The following is a 22,610-nucleotide window of genomic DNA, read 5'->3' as shown; positions in this document are numbered from 1 at the left end:
GTTGTGTCGCGTCCTTCCCTCGGGAGCCCCTGAGAGGAGCCTCCGTGCGGCCCACATGGGGCTGAGGACGGGCAGGAGGGATCCGTGTGACGGCGGGGACGCGCTGAGAGGTGGAGGGTTTGGGGCTGCAGACCCGGTGCATCCCCATCCCCATTCCATCCCTATCCCTATCCCCATCCCGTCCCCATCCCTATCCCTATCCCTATCCCTATCCCTATCCCTATCCCCGTCCCCATCCCTATCCCTATCCCTATCCCTATCCCTATCCCCATCCCTATCCCTATCCCTATCCCTATCCCCATCCCCATCCCTATCCCTATCCCCATCCCTATCCCCATCCCTATCCCTATCCCTATCCCCATCCCCATCCCTATCCCTATCCCTATCCCCATCCCTATCCCTATCCCCATCCCCATCCCCATCCCCATCCCTATCCCCATCCCTATCCCTATCCCCATCCCCATCCCCATCCCTATCCCCATCCCTATCCCTATCCTCCTATCCACAATCCCATATCCATCCCATCCTATCCCTATCCCCATCCCCATCCATCCCATCCCCATCCCGTCCCTCCCCGCTCTGTGATCCCTCCCGTCTCTTCCCGGGGCGGTTCCTCCCCTCTCAGCCCGTCTCTCTGATCGGCCCCACGTGGATCCCCGCCGGGCCGCCGTGATGTCACGCATCCCCGCTCCGTGATGCCGGATCACCCCACTCCTCCCTTCGCTCCCATTGGCCGCTCCGCTCTGGTTCTACGGGCGGGGTTTTTCCCATCACCGTCATCCCGGGTTGTCCCGCCCCGCGCGGCCCCGCTCGCTCCTTCCCTCGGGGGCTGCGGTTCGTGGTGCGGGGCAGCGCGTGGTGCTGAGCCCGGCTGGGTACACGGGGGGCACGGAACGGGAAAGCAGCGCCGTGTCGGTGCCGTCTATTCCCCCTCCCGCGTTGTGTGATGCGGGTCGTTGCCCGGCCCCACTCAGCGATGCCCACTGGGGGTCCGTGCCCTCACCCAACACACACACGTGGGGTCCCACAGACCGTCGCTGCCCTGCGGGAAAAGGGAACGGAGCTCGGCTTCTCCCCAGCGGTCCGATATGGTCCGATATTCCTGTATTCGCAGCCGCCCGGAGCCGCCCCATGGCGCGTTGTGGGCTCCCAGGGTTGGGATATGGGGCGTCTTCAGCTGCGGGTGGGGATGTTGGAGCAGCGCTGTCCTGTATCGCAGCGGTGCCCCGCGGTTCCCTACAACACACGGGGCTGCACAGGGGGCGGGGGGGGAGGGAGCGGTGCAGGAGACCCCCAGCTCCATCTGCCCCACGAGCAGCCTCGGTTGGGTGGGCCAACTGTCAGGGCTTTGTTTCCCCGGATGGTTCCCGGGGCTGAAACAAAAGGTGGGTGAGGATGAACCCAGAAAGGGCCCTAAAACTTCATCACCCTCAAACCGCAGCGCCCTAAAAATACAACACCCTCAAACCTCATTGACCCCAACCTGCAGCTCCCCGACCCCGCAGCTCCGTAACACTCCGGAGGGTCTCAGCACCCCGCACCCACCCCGCAGCGCTGCCTTCCCCCGCTCCCGTCCGTGCGCGCTCCCGCAGCGGGTCCCGGTGTTACCGGGGGGGGGCGGGGACCCCGGGGGGGGGGGCGGGACGAGGGGCGGCCGCTCTCAGGGCCCCCCCCCCCCCGGCAGCAGGTTGGGGCACGGTGCGGCCGCGCGTCCCCGTCCCTCCGCCGGATTATGCGGCGACCGACCCCGCTGGGGCGGCCTCCCCGGTCCTAAAGGCTCCGCCGCCCGTAAGAGCCGCCGCGATGAGCGCGCTCAGCTTCGACGATGCCGCCCTGGAGGGGTTGGCCCTGGAGCTCCGCGCGGCGAGTGACATCGACACGGCGCTGCTCAGCGACATCGACGGTGCGGACGGGACCGGGACCGGGATCGGGCCGGGGAGGGAAGAGGCGGCGGGGCCGGGGCGGCGGGTTCGGTGCTGCTCGGGGAAATGGTTCGTGCTCGCGGGGTGTCGGCTCGGTGCGGTACCGGCGCTCGGTGCGGGGCAGCGGGGCCGGGCGATGTTACGGACCGTCCGTGCGCGGTCGGTGCGATGTACCGGGCGGCGGGGCACGGTCGGACGGAGCGAACCCGGTGCAGAACCGGTCCGGTTGGGGCGGGGACCGCGCTCGGTAAAACCGTGTGTCATTCGGGGGCAGCTCAGCGCTCGGCGTGGTGCGGGGGGTGACGGGCCGCTGGGGGCTGTAATATGGGTGGGGGTCGCACGGCGGGTTCGGTCCCGGGACGGTTCCCCTCCCCCATCGCTCAGCCTTGTGTCGCCGCCAGCCCCGCCCCGCCGTGACGTCATCGCCGGGGTTACTCTCGGTCGTTCCTCCTGGCTTCCCCCGCCGTCGGGTGGGGGTGGGGCGGCTCCGCGGGGCATCCCCGGCTCCGGTCCACAACTGACCCGCAGCTCACGGACAACGTGGGGCTCCCGGGGCCGCTCGGAGCTGGAGCTGCTTCCTGGGGGCTCTGCGGGATGGGGACGGTGCCAATTGGACACAACCGTGCCACCAACTGGGACCCTCTCGTTGGTACCAGTGGGACCGGACCCCATCGTGCCACCAAAGGGGGCTCATTTACCGAAACCAATGGGACACAGTGATGTCTCCAAAGCAGACCCGATCCCCAGTGCTAATAGGACCCAGTCATGCCACCAATGGGGACCCGATCCCCAGTGCCAGTGGGACCCAGTCATAGCACCGAGGGGGACCCGCTCCCTGGTGCCAATGAGACGCTCTTTCAGGTGCCAGTTGGACCCATCCAGCAGGACCCCCCTCCGCAGCTCGCAGCCCAGCCCAGCAGGCAGCAGCCAACCTGCACCAGGCAGCACGTGGTGCCGCTCCGCCCGGGCTCGGTGCGCGTCGGGGCCCCGAGGCTCCCAGCACAGACCGGCAGAGCCGGTGGAGCACGGAGCGGGGCGGGGACGGGGCGGCAGAGCCCCCGAGCGTCCCGTGGGGCTGACGGGCCCTTCGTGGGGTCGGTGCTGGGATCCCCTTCTCCGCTGACAGCCGAGGCTGGAGCTGAACCCAGTCGCCCCACGGGGTGACCTTTAACTCGTTGTCACGCTGGAGGGGAAGCGGCGTGTCCTGATGCACCCGGTGCACGGCAGGACTTTGCCTGCGAGGCTGGCGTCCCCTCTGCCCTCCTTGGACACAAACCAGGGCTGAGACCACGGCGGCCTCTGTTTGCCCATGAGCTGCAGGGAGCAGAGGGATGGGCAGGTGGGGGGCGGATGTCCCTATTGGGGGTGTTTCCTGACACCTTGTACTCCGTATGGAGACAGGCTGGGTGTGCTGCTGCTATTTACAGGGAGAGCTTTTGCTGACGGGCACTTATACGTACCCTTCCACACTGAGCGTGATCCCAAGGGCTCTGTGTGTCCCCATCCCCATGTGTTTATACTGCAGGGTGTAAGGGGCCCCGTGGGGCAATGCATGGGGTGAGACCATCCGTGTTCAGCAGTGCCATGACCCACCGTGGATTTACCACTGTCTCCATGTCCCTGTGCCCTTGTTGATGACATGGTTGGGTCCCACTGAAAATCTCATCTTGGAAAAGCTCCCCATTGATGTAGGCGTCCCAGGGCTGGGGGTGCTCCATGGGATACAAACACCCGCTGAGGCTGGGGGTATCCCGGGCTGAGGATGCACGGAGGGACGCTGGTGTCACTGTGGGATGTGGGGACACGCAGTGAAGGAGTTAATGCTGCCTGACCTGGAGTAACCCTCTGCTGGGTGCCCGCGAGTGACCCGCTGCGCTGCGCTCACCTTGGGGCTGCCTGGGGGCGGCCGGCGGGTGCTCGGGCAGCGATTGGCGGAGTCACATCACCCCACGGCCGGCTCCGCTCCAGGGCTGGCGCGGGCGGCAGCGGGGAGGGAACGTGGGGAGGAGGCGAGGAAATGGTTTGAAAATAGCCCGCTGCGTTCAGCGCAATGCTCAGCCGCCAACACCGGGATCTCACCCTGCCCGCCCTGCTGGGAGGTATCCCCTGCTGCTCCTCGTGCTCTGCCGGGTGTATGGGGCGCCCCTTGGGGTCTGGGGGCACTCGTGGGTCACTTTGGCATCTCTGGGTACCGCGCTGTGTTTGGATGCTGCCCAAATGAAGGTCGCTCTATGGGGGCTTCTCAGAGCAGCCCGATGTGTTGGGGTGTGTCAGTGGGGATGTCCCCAGTGCCCCGGGGTGCTGGGATGCAGGGCAGACCCCCAGGCTTAATGCTGGTTAACTCTTCATGCCCTACTGCCCGCCTGGGGGTGAGTGGGGCAGCACATGGTGCAGGGGTTGGAGGGGTTTGATGCACCATGGATGTGCCACCTCCCCGTCCCAGCCCCAGCTCCTCAGCCCTCAATACAGGGGCTTTTTGGGACTGTCAAGGTTTTGGTGTCTAGTTTGTAATGAATGAGCTGCCCCATTTTGTCCCCCTGGAGCAGGCTGAGATCAGCCCCGCTGCCCCTGAGGATCAGGGCATGGTGCTCCTCTGGGCTCCCACATCTCAGGGCAGGGTCAAGCAGTGTGGGGCTGGAGCCCCCCATGGCTTTGAGGCTCCCTGTGAGGTTTGGGGCTGCTACTGACCAGTTTGGGGGGGGGCTGTTATTTTTCAGACATGCTGCAGCTGATCAACACACCGGACAATGACTTTTCGGGGCTGTTTGATGCGCCGTTCACGACCCCTGACTGCACCGTGTCCTCGGGGCTCCCCCCAGCCCCCACCAGCAACGTATTCCCGGGGCCCAGCAAGCCACCCCCCACCAGCAATGTATTCCCACCCCCCCCCGTGCTGTCAACCTTCACCTCACAGTCCCCCACCCCACTCCTGCCAGCCCCTGGCCCCCCAGCAGCACCGGGGGTGAAGGAGGAACCTGCGGCCATGCCCAGCAGCCAGCCCCAGCCTGGCGTGATGCTGGCCCCCAGCTTCGTCCCCACATCCCCTGGGCAGTTCAGCCCCCAGCCCATGGTGGGCTTCCAGAACCAACACAGCTTCCCTGGTGAGGATTTGGGGTGGATTGAGAGTGTATGAGTTGTGGGTTGGGGGGTTGGTTTGAGGGTCCCATAACGCTGTTCTCTGCTCCATACTCAGCTGTGCAGCCTGTTGGGGCTGCACAGAGCCCCCTGCCCGCCCCACAGCCAGCCCAGCCTGTGGCACTGCCTGGCCCCGTGCAGAGTGTGGCACCGCAGCAGCTCCTGGCACCCAGCCCCACTGCCACCACCCAGCCCGTGTCACCCCAAATCCAGCCAGTGCCGGTAAGCCCAGGACTGGGGGGTGGTTATAAGAGCCATTTGGTTACACTGCAGCCCTACGAACCCCCCTCCTTGGCCCTCCAGGTGCTGCTGCAGCCCCACTTCATCAAGGCGGACTCCCTGCTGCTGACAGCTGTCAAGACAGATGCAGGCAGTGCCAAGACCTCCACCATCACCTCTTTGGCCACCAGCAGCACCGCGGCCCCACTGCAAGTGCCAGTAAGTGATCGAGCCACGCTCACCCTGGTGGCTCCCATACAAATGCCATGACCGTGGATTGGAGTGGGGATGCATGGTGACCCCTCCCATGCCACCTCCATCCCATAGGCTCTGGTGAGTGGGGGTGCCATCCTGGCCACGGTGCCGCTGGTGGTGGATGCTGAGAAGCTGCCCATCAACCGGCTGGCACCCAGCGGGAAGGCAGCGCTGCTGCAGAGCAAAGGGGAGAAGCGGACAGCACACAACGCCATCGAGAAGCGCTACCGCTCATCCATCAATGACAAGATCGTGGAGCTGAAGGACCTGGTGGTGGGCACCGAGGCCAAGGTGGGGGCTGTGATGGGGTTGGGGAGGGCAGGAAGGGGCTGTGAGCAGTGCTGAGCTGTCCTTTGCCCATCACAGCTCAACAAGTCGGCGATCCTGAGGAAGGCCATCGAGTACATCCGCTTCCTGCAGCAGAGCAACCAGAAGCTGAAGCAGGAGAACCTCAGCCTGAAGATGGCCGTGCAGAAGAGCAGTGAGTGCAATGCTGGAACAGTGAGGGCAGGTTTTGGGGTGGTCGCCCCCCTCTCTAAACTCTGTCCCACTCCCCACAGAGTCCCTCAAGGACCTGGTGGCCTCCTGCAGTGCTGGCCCCAAGGCAGAGGCACCCATGGAGGTGGCGAAGGCGGAGGTGATGGAGATGCTGACACCACCACCCTCAGATGTGGGCTCCCCATCCCGCGGCAGCCCGCTCTCGCTCAGTGGGGGCAGCAGCAACAGCAGCAGTGACTCTGAGCCTGACAGCCCCCTCTGCAACCACGGCAAGGTGTGGGGGTGTGCTGGGAGGACCAGGAGCCCAAGTGTGGGAGAAAGAGATCCCTTAGGTTGCTCCTCACTCAACTCAGGACTGAAGGGAGGGGTGCACAGGACATCAGTGATGCAGTGTCCTTGCTACCTACCCCATGCATGTGCCCTGTACCCCATGCTCTGTGCCCTGTGCCTTATACCCCACATTCTGTCCATGTCCCGGAACCCATACCCATACTCTTTACTCCATGCCCTGTATCTCATGCTTCTGCCCCATCACCATGCTTCATGTACTCATGTCCATGACCATATGTCTGTGCCTACAGCTCATGGCAGCTTTCCCCCACAGGTGAAGCAGGAGCACCCACCACCCTCACCTGGCAGCCAGGGCATGCTGGACCGCTCCCGAATGGCCCTCTGTGCCTTCGTCTTCCTCTGCCTCTCTTTTAACCCCCTGGCCTCCCTGCTCCGTGGCTCCAGTGCCCCAGCACCATCTGGGAACCTGGGTACTGCTGGTCCTGGAAGAAGCATCATGGCCGAGTCTGGTATTGCAGGTAAGTGCTGGCATGGGGTGGAGCCCTTTGAGGCTGGAACAGGTTGCAGGACATTGCAATGGAGGCCATGGGGGTAGTTGAGGTTGTGGAGGAGTAAAAGCCATTGGGTTGGAGGCTTTGGGGACAGTTGTAGGGTGGAGGCTGTTGGGGAAGGTGTGGCGTAAAGACTATTTGTGTGGATGCCATTGAGTTGAGCATGGGCTGGAGGTTATTGGGATGAAGACTGTGGTTGGGGAAGGATGTTGGGGTGTGTGTGTGTGGTACGGGCTGTCTGGGCTGAGGCAGTTGGGGTGGAGCCCATCAAGGTGGGATTGTTGAGGTGGTCATGGGGTGAAGGCCATTGGGATGGAGGATGTTGGGGTGGTGCTGACTCCCCGTCCCTGCACACAGAGGAGCCGTGGGGCTGGTCGCAGTGGCTGTGGCCCACGCTGGTGTTCTGGGGGCTGAACGTGGCCCTGGTGCTGGGAGCGGTGGTGCGGCTCTTTGTCTATGGGGAGCCCGTCACCCCTCCGCACTCCGAATCCTCTGTCCTCTTCTGGCGGCACCGCAGGCAGGCAGACCTCGACCTGGACCGGGTGAGCACCGCCTGCTGCTCTGTGATCTGCTCACTGCTAGCCCCCAGCCTCTTCCCAGACCCCCACCCCTTCCATTTACGTTAGCTGAGCCCACCCGACCCGATCCTGCCCTGTCTCATTAACCCATCTGGCTCTGACCACAAAGCAGTTGTAGCCCCTCCCACAGGCCCCGCCCCTCCTCCCTGATCCCATTCACTTTCCTCAACACCCAGCCCCACATTGACCCCACCCCCATCACACCGCCCCCTCATTGGCCACACATCCAGACCACGCCCACAGACCACACCCATGCAAATACCCCTGACCACACCCATACTTCACCACGCCCCCATCCCCACCCCTTTCCCACGGCTGCCCCCATTGATGACTCTCTGTTGCCCCAGGGGGACTTTGCACAGGGTGCCCAACACTTGCGCACAGCACTGGGTGCCCTGGGCCGCCCGCTGCCCGCCTCCCACGGGGACCTGGCCTGCAGCCTGCTATGGAGCCTGCTCCGACACCTGCTCCAGCGCCTCTGGGTGGGACGCTGGCTGGCTGCCCGCGCTGGGGGGCTGCGCCCAAACCCCCCGCCCCGCGCCCACGTCCGACAGAGCGCCCGCAATGCGGCCATGGCTTATCATCGCCTGCACCAGCTGCACCTGGCTGGTAGGTCCCGTGCCCCGCAGCATCCATGGGGATGAGCAGGGGACTCTGCTGACCCCTGCGCCGCCCCGTGTCCCCACAGGGAAGCAGGCCGGGGGGCACCTGCTGGCCATCAACCTGGCACTCAGTGCTGTCAACCTCGCCGAGTGCGCTGGCGACGCCGTCTCGGTGGCTGCGTTGGCTGAGATCTACGTGGTGGCCGCGCTGCGCATCAAGGCCAGCCTGCACCGCTGCTTCCACTTCCTGGCTGTGAGTCTGTCCCCCCTTGGTGTCCCCTCTGTCCCCCTCCTGGTGTCCTCTTTGCAGAGCCTGGTGTCACATCCTCCTTGCCCACCTTGGGTCCCTATATCATGGACTCTTACCCAGGCATATCTCCCTCCAGCGGCCCAACATCCTGCCCCCCTCAGCCTCCATGGGATCAGTGTCCTCAGCCCCATCCCTGTAGCCCAATGCTGCACATCCCCCTGCCCTCCCAGTTCCCACTGACCCTCGCTTTCCCTGCAGCGCCCCTTCCTCTGCAGTGCCCGCCGCGTGGCCCTGTCCCATGGTGGAGCTGTGCCCCCCGCCATGCAGTGGCTCTGCCACCCCTTGGGTCACCGCTTCTTTGTGGACGGGGACTGGGCCGTCAAGGGCGTCCCAAGGGAAACCATCTACAGCTCCGCCGGTGACCCAGGTATCCCCCAGAGCCCCAGAGCCCCACTTTGTGGCTGATGGTGGGGTGGGTGCTGACAGCTGCTCTGTGCCGCAGTGGACCCGTTGGCGCAGGTGACCCAGCTCTTCCGTGAGCACCTCCTGGAGAAAGCACTGTACTGCGTGGCCATGCCTGAACCCGGCCGTCCTGCTGCCCAGGGAGAGGGGTGAGTGTGGGGTGGGTACTGGGGGGGTTCCCCTTCCCTCTGCTTGTGGTGGGGATGGCCCCACTCACGTCCCTTCTACCAGAAGGCGCTTTTCGGATGCGTTGGAGTACCTTCAGCTGCTCAATGGCTGCTCCCATGCCAGCAGCATGCCTGGCCCTACGCCCTCCATCAGCTCCGGCCTGGCAGCAGTGACAGGTGAGGCCAACATCCCAAACCACGGGGTCTTCCCCCATGGAACCTGCTCCAGGGATCCATCCTGTTGGGTTGAATGGTCTTCAGAAGTCCCTTCCAACCAACCACTATGGTTCCGTGCTTCTGTCCCTGCAGGCACCGATCCTGTGTCCAAGTGGTGGGCATCCCTCATCGGCACCATCATTCACTGGCTGAAGGATGATGAGGAGGGGGCTGAGCGGCTCTACCCGCTGGTGGAAGCCATGCCCCGGGCACTGCAGAGCTCTGAGTGAGTGCTGGGGGCAGTGGGGCTGGCTGGGTGACAGCTTCTCGTGTCTGTTCCTTTGTGGGGTGACTTGATGCAACCCGCTGTCCTTGTGCAGGAAGCCCCTTCCCCGTGCTGCACTGCACTCCTTCAAGGCGGTCCGGGCCATGTTGAGCAAGCAGGACGGCAGCCAGGCCAGCCTGAGCCACTGTGAGAAGGCCAGCAGCTGCCTGCGAGAGAGCCTGGAGTTGTGCAGCCCCCCCAAGTGCACCATCGACAAGGTGAGGCCAGGGAGGGGACAACATGCAGCCCAGCTCGGGGGAGCGCCCGGCCCTCGCAGGAGGCGTCCCTGGCCCTCGCGGGGGTGCATTGTAGTTGCATTGCATGTGTCAGACTGGGAGTGCAATGCCCCTGCCATGCAGCCCGGCGGGGGTCCCGCACAGCGCCTGCCTGCCCGAGAGGGCCCTGGAGGCGCACCCCATCCGTCTGCCCACCCTCTGCTCACCCACTCCCCCATATCTGACCCCTTTCCCACAGGCGGTGCAGCTTTTACTGTGCGACCTGCTCCTGGTCACTCGCACCAACCTGTGGCAGCAGCAGATGAGTGCCAGCCAGCAGCTGCGTGGCACCTACCAGGCGTCTGCCCTGGAGCTCCGTGGCTTCCAGCAGGACCTCAGCAGCCTGCGGCGCCTGGCACAGACCCTTCGGCCCGCCATGCGCAGGGTGAGCCCCCTTGCAACCCATGCACAGTGCACTCCAACCTGCCTTCCTCATCCCACCCCATCCCACCCCATCCCATCCCACCCCATCCCATCCCATCCCATCCCATCCCATCCCGTCCCATCCCATCCCATCCTATCCTGTCCTATCCTGTCCTATCCTTCCCTTTCCAGGTGTTCCTGCATGAAGCCACTGCCCGGCTGATGGCCCGTGCCAGCCCCACGCGCACCCACCAGCTGCTGGACCGCAGCCTGCGGAGGAGAGGGGTGCAGGGCAGCAAGGCAGGTGGGTGAGGGGGGCAGGGACACCCCACCAGCTGCACCCCCATAGGGCTGGGGGGTGGGGGGTAGTTTCGGCGAGGGATCCATTCTGGGGTGGTCTAACTCATCACCACCGTGCTCACTGTGTCCCCAAGTGCCACATGTAGCACAGCACACGGGGGATGCTCAGTGTCCATCCCTTCTCTCTGTCCCCGCAGCCGGAGAGCCGGAGAGCCACCCCACGCCGCGGGAGCACGCCGAGGCGCTGCTGCTGGCCTGCTGCTACCTGCCCCCCAGCTTCCTCTCGGCCCCCGGGCAGCGCGTGGGGATGTTGGCTGAGGCCGCCCGCTCGCTGGAGAAGCTGGGGGACAGTCGGACACTGCACGACTGCCAGCAGATGATCATCAAGCTGGGCAGCGGCACCACCGTCACCACGGGCTAATGGGGGATGTGGGCACTTGCCACCTGTCCCCCCTCCCACCCCGCTCCGTGCAATACGGGTGGTGGGGACTCCCTATGGGATGGTGTCATGGTGCCGTGTCACCATCCGCTGTGGGTGCTGGGGGTACATCCCGGTGTGGGGCACCCTGGTGGCTTCTGTCCCTGTGCCCAGCACAGTTGGGTGACGGGACGTGGGGACCTCTAGTGACACTGTCACAGTATTGCACGGCACTGAGCTGCCTCCTCCCAGTGCCCGACACCCCCCTGCAAAACCCCAGCGCAAGTTTGGGGCCGTCCTCACCCCATTCTGCTGCGTGTCCCTGCCCCTCCCCGTGGGTCCCATAGCACGGGGTTAGTGGGGAGGGGAGGGACACCTCAGCACTGTCCCCATTAGGGGAGGGCAGGTGGGTTTGCCCCGCGGTGGCAGCTAAGATGGCACCATATGGTGTCCGTGGTAGGAAAGAGGGGCCCCCCCTGCCCTCCCCTAGCACTGCCCATTCCCCCCATTAAGAGCTGTACCCCCTGCAGCCCCAACCCCACGCGCTTTGGGAGAAGGGGTGGCTCTGGACTGGGAGGTGGAAGACTGGTGGGTGCCCCCGTCCCCTTGCTGCGCCCCTACTTTGTACATAGCTCCCCGCTGTGCCCCACCTCACCCTTACCCCCTCCCCTCCCTTGCCTTTTTAAACGGTATTTTCATAGCTGCAGAGTTTTGTACAGTGAATTAAAGCCAATTATTTATACTGTCGTGTGCTGGACTGGGGGCGAGGGGTCTGACACGTGGAGGGGGGGCACAGAACATAACCTATGGGTTCTGCCTTCACCCCAGCGTGAGGCTGCACAGGATGGGGAAGGGGGCAAGGGTGGCAGGGATGGGGACATTGGCTGCAGTAGGGGCCCCAAATGCACTCTTCATTCTCAAGACCTCCCCATACCTCAACCCCATGGTTGTGTCCCCAAGCTCACAATGAGACCTTCGGTCCAGGTGGCACTTGGGGACAAAGGGACCCTCAGCCATCCACCCATAGGAGGAACAGGACACGAGCAGGGCGCAGAGTACTTCCAAAACAATCGTTGTATCTTTATTGACGCTCTGAATGCAATGACCTGTTTTTTACTCTTAAGGAAAATAAACATCTTTTAGAAACAGCTTGTTACACACAATCTTCAGTGTGAAGCAATATACTAATAAGAACACTAGTCTTAACATTTACAGTCTTCATATATATTATATATATGTATATGTATACATATATATACACTATATAATGAGGCAATATATAATACACACGGTTTACCATTTTACAGTCATATGTACAAGATGTCACTAAAAATAGCCAGATTTCAGGCAGCGCTGCCAGGGACACCGGGATGATGAATTTTTGTTATTAATTACTTTTATTATTCTCTTTTGCTTTTCTTTCATGTGACTTTTCTCTCCCGTGTCCGAGGTGAGCTGCTGAAACAACAGACATTTCTTGGCCAGCAAACCTGGACGGTGTGATGGTGGGGCACGGGGCTGGGGGTGCAGGGAACGGCGTTTGCGGGATGCTTTGCCTCCATTTATAGGGTAGGAGTTGGGGTTAATGCACCCTTGGCAGCCCCCGGCCCCATTGAAGTAGCTGGGAAGAGGCAAAGCTGAAGCCAAGCGAACCTGGCCATGCAAGAGAGAAGCAGCTCCTGCATTCCTCTGTCCCGTGTCTGTCCCTGTGGGGCTGAAGTGCTGCTCTCCCTGGCAGACACTGATGCTGCCCATCAGGAGCTGCTTCTGGGCTGCTTGCAGCTGCCTGTGTCAGGCCGAGACCCTGGATTTACACCCAGAGCTACGGGGTTTGCACCCAGTGCCATAGGGTTTGAAGCACAAGCATGGGGAGCGAAGCCCATCCCCAGCAAGCACAAGAGCTGAGGAGGTCCTGGCAGGGCAGAGCAGAAGGAAGGGGGGCTTGTGGGGACCGTGCATCCCCAGCCCAGCACTGCCCCATGGAGCAGGGGGAGGCGGGTGCCACAGGACAGGGCTGGAGGGAGGAATGAGGGCTGGGGGAGCCCAGTGAGCACCCACCAGCCCCACTGGGGACACGGCCACTGGCACAGCAGCGGCACAGCACCGTCCCCATCACAGGGACACTGCGTGGCAGGGATGGAAGAACGAAACGTAAAAAGCAAAGTGGTGTTTCAAACAGCAGCTCTTGGGTTTGGGGCTTTTTTTTCTTCTTCTTTTTTTTTTTTTTTTTTCTTTTTCTCTTTTTTCTTTTTTTTTTTTTTTTTTTTTTTTTTTTTTTTGTTTTTTTTTAATCCTTTTTCTTTTCTCCGTCGCGCACATATATACAGACAGACACCATGAGGTTTGCTGAAGGCAACATCTCAGATCAGATCAGTGTGAGATACGGAGACCTGGAACCCACATGGGGGTCCGGCGGCCCCGGAGTAAGACAACATCGCAGGGACCCCCTCGTACACGGCCCCCCCCACCCCCTCCCCCCCACCCTACACCCTCCACCCCACCCCACCCCTGTGCAGCTCACATAGTCCTGGAGCAGAGTCTTTGTGTTTGCCGTGCGGGTGTCAGCACCGCTGGTGACCCCATCACGCCGCTCTGGGGGGCTCCGTGCCTCCGGCCCCGTTCTGCCACCCCAGGGGCTCTGCCCACCCAGAGGGGGCTCTGGGGAGAGAGGCAAGGGGGCGGCCGGCAGCGCTGTGCCCACCCCAGGGGCCACACTCTTCCAGTGACCCCCGACGGCTCCGAGATGGGGATGGTGGCACTGCCACCCCCCTGTGGGTCCCTCGCTGGTGGTGGGGGCCGCACACCTCCCGTGCTGCTACACCGGCTGTCTCTGTGGGGACAAGGATGGAGTGTTAGCAGGGGGTGGGACACGAGGCACATGGTGAGGGGGGGAATATCCCAGTGGACATGGTGACATGGTCTGAAAGCAGATCGACCTCCCTCAGGGGCTGGAGACATTCAGGAGCACACGAGGGCTCTGGGCTTACCTTATGTTTGGGACATCTCAGAGAGAAGCTCTCTTCAGTTAATAAGCAACCTGTGGGGGAAAGGAGAGGGCATGTGAGGGCAGCCCCTGCCAACCTCACACGTCTCTGGGCAGCGAGGACATAGCATCTTCCTTGCCACGTCCAGAGGAGCCACACCACTTGCAGGAAGAGTTTGGCTGATATTAGCCAAATCTGAGACTAAAACTACAGAGCTGAGCATCACCATTCGTGGGGAGCCCCCAGCCCATCCAGCCCTGCCATCAGCAGGGTCAGAGGGAGCAGGGGGATCCCCACATCCCAATCCCAGCACCTGGGCTCACCTGTGTCGACGGCACACGCGTAGTGGTAAGTGTGGGGACACCCCTTCTGGCAGCAGCCCACGGTGGCTCCAGCTTGCTGGCAGCTTGAGCACTTCTGTCACCACAGCCGGGAATCCAGAGCAGGGTGGGAGAGAGGCAGAAAGACCCCATCAGAGCCTGGCACAAAGGCAAGAAGCCCCTATGGCCATATGGGAGGCAGAGGTGAAGGGACGTGCCTGGGGCCATAGCAGGGAGGGCTGCAGCCTCCGGCCAGCATTGCATTTGTGCCTGGTGGTCATGGAATGGATGCAGCCAGCCCCAAACCTGGTCGGGGGGGCTTGCTGCAGACCCCGCCCAGCCTCTGCTGTCATGGCCATGGCACAAAGCCCCATGTCTCCATGGCAGCTTCCCAGTACCCCCATCCCCATTTTGCTCTCCTGATGTCCTTATGTTCCTCTTACTCTGTACCAGGCACAGGGCAGGGCTGTCCCCTCCCTAGTCCCCAGCTGCCCATCACCCCAGCATCAGGCTGCCCGTTCCCACTTCCCACCCTGCATCTGTCCCTCTGTGAGCTGCTGCATGACTGAACAGAATACAAACGCTCCTAAGGCTGAAGGAGACGTCAGGAGCTCTCAGAGAGGCGGCAGTGCACATCCCATGGGAAGCCAGCTGGGTTTGCACATCTGAAGGCCAGCCCCAGCCTCCCAGGGTGACTCCTAATGCCCGGATGTTGTGGACCAACCCTATTCATTTTAACCCCTTATCACCCAGCCACATCAGCTGGGCAGTACCACACTGTTAGCCCTTAGCTTGCAATGGGGTTGTGGTGCCAGAGGGCTCTGGGCTGGGAATGGGCAGCAGACATAGAAATGGCTTCAGCTAAATGAGGACGGTGAATGCCACGGGAGAGGCTGCTCCCAGCTCTGCTGCTGCTTATTATTCAGGTCTGTACTGAGCCCTGTGACCCTGCTGTGCAGTGGGCTCTGTGGCCTCTTCCCAACAGCACCACATCCAAGCCCTGGGGAGGATGGAGTGCCTGCAGGGACCATGCCAGCAGTGCTGAGCCCCATGTCCCCACATTGCAGCCCAGCAGTGACACCCAGGGCTGCACCATCTGCTACCGCCTTGGGCTCAACCCCACAGCCACCCCCTCCGTCCCCCTGCAGCCCCTCTGCTCCAGGGGGGCTCACCCCGTGTGGGGCAGACGGCCGAGCTCTTACCAGGTCAGCAGCTGCCTTGACGGCCTCCTGCAGCCCGTAGAGCTTCCCCGCCACCAGGAACACCCCAGCGGTCCATACGGCACAGGCCTCGTGCAGCCAGTGCTCCTGCGTGTCGCCCGCCGGCTCGGGCTGCGGCGGGGACTCAGCCTTGGTACATTCGTGCCGCCGGGGCTTTTCGGCTGCCTCCTCGCCCTCTGTCCTCTCGTCACAGCAGTAGCAGCTCTGCAGCCTTCGGAACACACCGCGGGGGCTGGAGCGCAGCACGCTTGGCTTGCCCGGCTCTGCGGCACCCTCCGTCCTGCCCGTCCTGCTTCCAGCTGCCCAGCTGCTCTCTGCCACCCCTCGGGGTCTCTCCGCTGTGCTGCCCTCCTCACCCTCCACCCGCGCTTTCTCCTTCAGCCGCGACTTCTTTTTGGGCAGACAGTCCTCAGGGTAGTAGGGCCCGCACAGGTCGCCCAGGTCCTTGTAGTTGGCGGGGCTGCGGCACAGGCAGCACACCAAGCAGGCCGCGCTCAGCGCCTTGGACACCACGGGCCCCAGGTGCATGGCGGAGGAGGCCGGCAGAGCTGCCCGTGGCCTGGGCACGGTGCCGGAGGGTCCCCGCTGCAGCCGGGCCTCGTCACCGGGAGAGTTGATGACGGTGCAGGTGGTGGTGAAGTCACCACGCCGCTCTACGTGGACGTAGGGAGCAAAGGGGGGTGCCCGGCTGTCAGCCCGCAGCCGCTTGCAGGAGATGTACTTGAGGCGGATCTCTGGTTCAGCAGGGTCTGGCAATGGGGCTTGCTGGGCCGGCCGCCGCCGCTTGCCCCGGCTCTTGCAGCGCACCGGCACTGCTTTGGCCTTGCTGTGGCCCAGACGTTTGCGCTGCCGCTTGGAGTAGCCGTTGTAGTTGGCATGGTTGGCCCGTGGCTTTGCCCCCCGTGCCGTCCCACCTGCCGCCGGCCCCTCGCCGCCCGCCGCCTCCTTCTCCTCGCTCTTTGGTTTCTTGCCTTCGTCCCCACCACCCAGCCCGGCGGCGCGCTCACGGGGCTGCAGGGGCAGCGTGGGGCCGAGGGGTGCCTTGGTCATGCCCAGCGCCGCCGCTTTGCCCTTGCGGTTCCTCTTCTTGGGCAGCAGCGCCATGTTCTTGGCCACCACAGCTGAGCCGGGCTGTGCCCCCGCAGCCGGCAGGCAGCCCTCATTCTGCAAGCCATCGGCAGAGAGCTTCTTCCCACCGCCCGGCTTCCCTTTCAGTGCTCGGCCGTGGGGGTTCCGGCAGAACTGCTCAGCCGATGGCACAGCGGGTGCCTTCTGTGCTGCTGCTGGTTTGGGCAACCGTGCATCACCCACTGCCGGGGCCACGGTGCCGTGCTTCACCACCCGCTCACGCTCCGTCCCCGCTGCGCTCAGCGAGGTGCCGTAGGTGGCCGCCACCGTGGCTGCCGCCGCCGTTTTGCAGGTGAACTTCTTCAGGTTGGGTGAGGTGATCTTCTGCACGATGGCCTCCAGCTTGAGGCCGCGGCCCTTGCGGGGAGGCAGCACTTTGGTCTTGGTGGCCTCCTGGAATGCTGCCCGCGAGGTGATCTTGATGCAGACGTCGGGGGCCTCCTTCACCGGGAGGGGCTTGGGGATGGCTTCGCCAGGGCTCTTGGGGGGCAGCTTTGCTTTCACCTTCTTGGCCACAGGCATCTTTTTGAAGAGGCTGTGGGGACCTTCCGGCTTTTCCTCCTTCACGCCGCCGCTGTTGCTGCGCAGGACGAGATTCCTCTTCTTGGCAGGGATGGGGGAGATGAAGGTGGACTTCCTCTTCAGTGAGTGCAGGGGCCGCTCCGACATCTTGCCGCCCACCCCTGGCCCCGCCTTGGGCAGCTTCATCCTGGTGCCCACCTTGCCCTCCTTGTGGGGGCTGCCTGGGGGGGTCAACTTGAAGGTGGGTGGGAGGTGGTTGTTGGAGATGAGCTTTTTGGGTGCTTTGCAGTTCTTCAGTCGGACATCAGCTGCCCGCTTGCCCCGCCGCCTCTTGGTGTAGAAAACCTCCTGTGTCTTTGTCCGTGAGCGCAGGATCATCGAGCGCTGGTCCCTCTCCCCACCGTCTGCCACATCCCCATCCATCGGGCTCGGCCCCACCACATCTTCAGCTGGCACCAAGCCAGGCACTGTGATAGTGGCATCACCACCGGCACTTTGGATGACCTTAGGGGCTGGCCGGCCGCTGCGCTTCCTGGCTTTGAAAGCCACCCGCTGCTTCACACCACACGCTGGCTTCTTGCCCAGCTTCTCCTGGTGCATTGGAGCCTTCAGCCCCTCCAGAGGGGCTGGGGCACGGGGCTCAGTGAGGGCAGTGAAGGAGCGGGTGCACATGCGTGCCGGCAAGCCCTCTGCTGCAAACCTGGGTGTCTGGCTGTGCACATTCTTGCTCAGCATCTCCCCCTGTCCATCCAGCCCCACACACAGCACTGGCAGCTCATTGAAGGGGCTCGGCACTGTGTTGCCAGCACTGTCCTCCGGCAGCCGGCAGTGGATCCTCTTGTTGCGGAGGTTCTTGCCCCGTGAGACAGGCTCTGTTTTCACCAATGCATTTTCAGGTGCTGGTTGCTTCTTCACCCCAAGTGACAAAGCAGGTTCAGAGTCCACTGCTTCCGGGTGGGACTTCTCTACTCCACCACTCTCCTCCTCAGGCTGGATGTGGGGCAGGGAGGATTTGAACCAGCTCTTCACCTTGGTCTCTGTGCCCACTGCCGGGCCCAGCAGAATGATGGACTGACCAGAGAGACGCGTTGAGGGCACAGAGCTCTCCTTCTCTACCGTGCTGACAGTCTCCTCAGCAGACATGGGCACCTCGCTGGCAGACAGCACAGCGGGTATCTCGGGGGGCTTGGGAGGTGAGGCAGTGTAGGGCACCGACTTCTGCTCCGTGCCTGCCAGCTCACAGAGCGAGGAGTACTCCTCCACCTCAAGGTCCGACTCCTTCAGCTCTGGTGATGAGATCATGGGGATCTCACTAAAGTCCCCAGCTGTGCAGCAGTGCCGCGTGTCCTGAAGCCACCTCTCACTGTCCACCTTTGTGGCCTCATCATAGGTCAGTGTTTCCTCCTCTTCCTCCTCCATCGCCTGCTGGCCAAAGTCCCGGGTGGTCTCACTCTTAGCTGGCTGCTCACCATCGCACAGGTCCAAGCTACAAGCATTTTTTTTCTCCTTGCAGGATCCTCCCAGTTTGCTGGGGAAGAGGCTTTTGGGGAGGTCGGAGGCTTGCAGGCTTGAGCCCAGCTCCTTCCACCTGAGGCACGCCTCACCCAGATTCTCCTCTGGCCACTCAAAGTTCTCCATGGCATTTTCAGAGTCCACTGAGTTGGCTGTGGTGTTTGAATAGCAGCTGAAGCCGGAGGCCCCTGCACTGGAAGTAGAAGCTGGGATGCTGGGCTTGGAGTTGAAAGCCAACGACTCCGCATCCTTAAGCGTGTCCTTGGTCTCAGTGGCTGCAAACTCCACCTGGGGACCCTCATACACCTCCTCCCCAAAGTCCTTCCCCGTGCTGCCCCCTGAAGCCTTGTCCAGTTTGAGGGGCTCGGTGAGGGTGCTGGAGTCACCTTGGCTGGGCCATGAGCCCTTCACCATAGAGTCCAAGCACGGCCGGTGGTTCTCCAGCTGGAAGGGGGATTTTGTGGCCTCCTTGGTCAACATGGGTGAGTTGGCCCAGGCTTTTTCCTCCTTCTCACTGATGGCATCCTGCAGGACGATGATCTCAGAGGCCAGCTCCTCCTGGGACAGCGCGCTGAGCAGCAGCCGGGGACAGTCCCTCTCGTTGGTCACGTACTTGGTGAAGGTCTCCAGGGGCAGGCTGGCGTGGATGCTCTGAAAAGAGTCATCCGATTTGGTGGACATATCATCTGGGGAGGTGACAGAACATGTGGACACCGACTCAGGCTTCGCCTTGGAGTTGCTGTTGACGCGGGCAGGGCTGCGGTTCTGGTTGCAGTACAGGAAGCTCCTCTCCAGCTGGTCCTCCGAACCACTCAGATAGTCGGCATCCTGTGTCTCAGCATGGACGGACTGTGGGGTGCTGAGCGGGTCCGACAGCGGGGTCCCCACCTGCTCTGCAGAATACGTGCTGCTCTCCGGGCTGCAGTGCTGCCCCTTGAGCTGCTCAGGGGTCCTCGCTGGGGTCTTGATGCCCTTTTTCTGGGGCACGGCCGATTTAGAAAGCAGCAGCTGCTGGACGGTGTTGGAGATGTTCTCCACCTGGGAGGTGAGTGCCGTCAGGCTCTGCAGGCTCAGGTCTGACAGAAGGTTTTCTGGCAGTTTCTCCTTCGGCAAATTTTTGCAGTTCCCAGATTGAGCATCTGGGCTCGTCCCGTCAGTGGGAGAAGGGTTGAGTAGCGGCATGAAATGGCTGTGGTCAGCGATGCCGGCCGGGAAGGCACCAGCATTGAGTGGCTGCTGGCTGTACTGGAAGTTTTCCAAGTTGGGCATCAGTGGGGATGGTGTGGAGCTGTAGGACGGGGAGCGACCAACAGAGCGTGCCGGCGAGTGGCTGGCACTGGGGCTGAAGGTTTGGTAGTACTGCTCTGGCGTGCGGACAGGCGGTGCATCACCCTGGCAGTAGGTCTGCCCCGCTTGGTTGTAATGCTGATACTTGGCCAAGTTTTGGTAGTGGAGGCTCTCTGGGGCGTGATGCCTCCCCTGCAAGGGCTGAGGTTGGGGCTGGGGAGGCTGCGGGGGCTGTGGGGGCTGCGGTGGCGGCTGTGGGGGTGGCTGTGGGGGCTGCTCGTAGCCGATGCGGTTGGGCTGGTAGCCATGCAGGTTGGGCACACGGGGGCCGGGGGCCAGGCTGGCAGCACTACCCAGGGGCCGCTCCAGCGGTGGCTGCCCTGAAGGTGCCGTGCAGCTCTTGTAGGAATGTGCCGGCTGGCTGCCCCCCGGCACAGAGGAGTAGGTGGAGGAGGCAGGGAAGGACTGTGAGTGCTGCCCGAAATGGGGGCTCTGTGAGAAGGGCATGGGCGAAGAGATGTCGTTGGGCAGCTTCTGCCGCTGAAGCTTGGGGTAGGGCAGCGCGGGCGGCTGCTGCGGCTGCTGCTGCGGGAAGTGAGTCCGGAAGGGCAATGGAGCTGCTGCTGGCTCGTGGTATGGCCGCCCTCCTGCTGCCGGCGACGTCTTCTTCATCAGGCTGTCCTCATACTTGGGCAGCGCCGGCGGCTGCCCACCCCACGCCTGCAGGCTCTCGTCCCCCGAATAGCGTGCCGGGTAGGGGCTGTTCTCCTGCACGGCGTAATTGGAAAAGGCCGGTCTGCCTTGCAGCTGCTGCCCTGCTAATTGCTTGTTTCCCCGGTGGTATTTCTCCGCGGCGCTGTTCTCGTAGCCTGCGTATGGCAGTTGCTGCTGACTGTAGTACTCCTTCGCCACCAGCCTCTGCCGCTCGCAGTTCGGCCCTGCCTGACTTTGATGCCTGTAATTCTCCAGGCGTGATGTATCTTGTGAAGTCGGCTGGTAGCTCTGCTGGTTGCCATGGAAACCACACCTTTCTCGAAAGGACTGCATGGCGCGGGCTTGTTATCTGCGAAGAGAGAGAGGCGAGAATTCAAATGAAGCAGCGCCGCTGCAGAGGGCCGGGGAGCGCGGCCGCGTGCAGAGGGGACTGAGCTGCGGGCACCGCGGGCATCGCCTGAACTGCCAGGGCATGGCCTTGCTGCCTCTGCCTCCCCTCGTGTTGCCCTGACCACGGCACCTGGTGCTGCATTGCATCGCCCTGCGTTGCCTTGCCTTGCATTGCATCACCCTGCATTGCATCACTTTGCATTGCGTTGCATCACCTTGCAATGCATGGCTTGACATTGTCCTGCACCGTGTCACCTCCCGTTGCTTCATTGCTTTGCCTCACCTTGCATCGCATTGCCTGGCGTCACATCACCTTGTGTTGCATCGGTTTATATCACCCTGCATTGTCATCTTGCATTGCACTGCTTTATGTCACCCTGCACAGCATCGCCTTGCTTTGCATCTCTTTACATAGACCTGCATTGTCACCTTGCATTGCATTGCTATACGCTGCCCAGCACTGTCACCTTGCACTGCATCACTCTTCATCACATCGCATCACTTTGTGTTGCACCGCTCTGCATTGCATCGCCTTGCAATGCATCGCTTTACACCGCATTGCATTGTCACCTCGCACTGCAATGCTTTACATTGCTCTGCCCCACATCACCTCACATTGCATCGCTTTACCTTGCATTGCATCACTTTGCATTGCATCGCCCTGCATCACATCACTTTGCATTGTATCGCTCTGCATCACATCAACTTTCATTGGATTGCTTTACACCGCCCTGCACTGTCACCTTGCATTGCATCGCCCTGCATCACATCACCTTGCCTTGCATCACTTTATCACCCTGCATTGTCACCTTGCATTGCATCACTCTCCATCGCATCACCTTTCCTTGCATGGCCCTGCACAGCCATCCCATCTCAGCAGCTGGCCCTGCATCACATCACATCGCCCTGCATCGCATCACCCTGCATCCCCCCACATCACCCTGCATCCTCCTCCAGCACATCTCCCCACATCACAGCACCCTGCATCACATCCTGTGGGCTGGGGATGCTTGGGGTCCTGCAGCCTCCTCTTGCCCTCAGCATTGCCCTTCCCTACCTACCACAGCTTTGCAGGGTGGAAACCCCTCCCCAGCTGTGGCCAGCAGGGTGCTGCCACCCCAAAGTTTTGCTGGACGCCTCATGTTCTCTGTGCTCCAGGCATCCACTGCCCATTGCTCTGCAAACCCCTTATGGGGTATCCCTTCCTTCTGGGGCTGCCAGCATCCTACGCACCCCCACAAACACCCCACTCATTGCCATTCTTTCTATTGCAATAATCACTGGAGGCAGCAGCCTGGAGGGACAGGAACGCGGGGCTCTGCTGCAAGAAAAAACTCATTTCAACTTCCTGGGTCTGCCCGTCTGTGCCTGCAGCCGCCTCCCGCAGCCCCCCCGTCCCCAGCCAATAACCCCAGCGCCGGTGCGATGCCATCTGGAAGCTGTCTGCTCCCGCCAGCAGCCGCCGATTAGCCGAGCGCTCGGCACAGCCGTCATTAAACGGCCCCATTTCCTTTCCCTGCCCGTGTGAGGTACAGGGAAGCACCTGGGTTACCCCGCTTTGAGCTCACAGCGGGGCCTCGTGTGCTCAAGAAGAGGTTGGTGCTTGGGGGATGCAACCTGCTCGACCCCAGCGCCTTGGAGGTGTGGGGTCCCCCAGGGATGTTGCTCCTGCAGTGACTCTGCTGCAGCCCATGCTGCCCCCTCCTCAATGAGCTCAATGCACCAAACCCAGCACCTGCTGGGTGCTGAGCTCAGCACCGTGCCAA

General features: G+C 62.5%; 2 protein-coding genes across 7 annotated transcripts in view; one reads left to right on the top strand and one right to left on the bottom strand.

The window, feature by feature from the left end:
* Nucleotides 1-1,660: 1,660 nt before the first annotated feature.
* Nucleotides 1,661-11,513, top strand: SREBF1 (sterol regulatory element binding transcription factor 1). Of its 4 annotated transcripts, none has more exons than XM_015876643.2 (19): nt 1,661-1,903; nt 4,640-5,023; nt 5,116-5,279; nt 5,361-5,495; nt 5,604-5,822; nt 5,898-6,012; nt 6,092-6,303; nt 6,634-6,838; nt 7,229-7,413; nt 7,797-8,058; nt 8,138-8,304; nt 8,560-8,728; nt 8,804-8,912; nt 8,998-9,107; nt 9,240-9,372; nt 9,467-9,629; nt 9,886-10,071; nt 10,242-10,353; nt 10,547-11,513. In XM_015876643.2, exons 1-19 carry the CDS (start codon nt 1,804-1,806, stop codon nt 10,768-10,770), a joined length of 3,354 nt encoding a protein of 1,117 aa, XP_015732129.1. In that variant the 5' UTR covers nt 1,661-1,803; the 3' UTR covers nt 10,771-11,513. The 4 variants fall into 4 exon arrangements, with proteins under 4 accessions (XP_015732129.1, XP_015732128.1, XP_015732133.1 ...); XM_015876642.2 differs by having other exon boundaries at nt 8,995-9,107; XM_015876644.2 differs by lacking the exon at nt 1,661-1,903 and adding an exon at nt 3,930-4,021 and having other exon boundaries at nt 8,995-9,107.
* A 309-nt stretch (nt 11,514-11,822) lies between these two features.
* Nucleotides 11,823-22,610, bottom strand: part of RAI1 (retinoic acid induced 1) — a 59,887-nt gene continuing 49,099 nt past the window's right edge. For all 3 annotated transcript variants that reach the window (XM_015876641.2, XM_015876640.2, XM_032447660.1), the window contains exons 3-6: nt 15,274-20,803; nt 14,075-14,168; nt 13,755-13,804; nt 11,823-13,597 (exon numbers count right to left, since the gene is read on the bottom strand). In XM_015876641.2, the coding sequence (XP_015732127.1) occupies nt 13,583-13,597; nt 13,755-13,804; nt 14,075-14,168; nt 15,274-20,787 (5,673 nt within the window). In that variant the 5' untranslated portion in view covers nt 20,788-20,803 and the 3' untranslated portion in view covers nt 11,823-13,582. The remainder of the gene's footprint in view (nt 13,598-13,754; nt 13,805-14,074; nt 14,169-15,273; nt 20,804-22,610) is intronic.

This window comes from Coturnix japonica, chromosome 14, assembly GCF_001577835.2.
Source record: "Coturnix japonica isolate 7356 chromosome 14, Coturnix japonica 2.1, whole genome shotgun sequence".
NCBI lineage: Eukaryota > Metazoa > Chordata > Aves > Galliformes > Phasianidae > Coturnix > Coturnix japonica.
This window is presented reverse-complemented; position numbering and strand designations above follow the sequence as displayed.

Coding starts and splice junctions, on each gene's coding strand:
- SREBF1 (XM_015876642.2), top strand. CDS start 1,804: ATGAGCGCGCTCAGCTTCGACGATGCCGCCCTGGAGGGGTTGGCCCTG. Junction 6,013..6,091: donor GATGGCCGTGCAGAAGAGCA/GTGAGTGCAATG, acceptor CACTCCCCACAG/AGTCCCTCAAGGACCTGGTG. Junction 6,839..7,228: donor GGCCGAGTCTGGTATTGCAG/GTAAGTGCTGGC, acceptor CCCTGCACACAG/AGGAGCCGTGGGGCTGGTCG.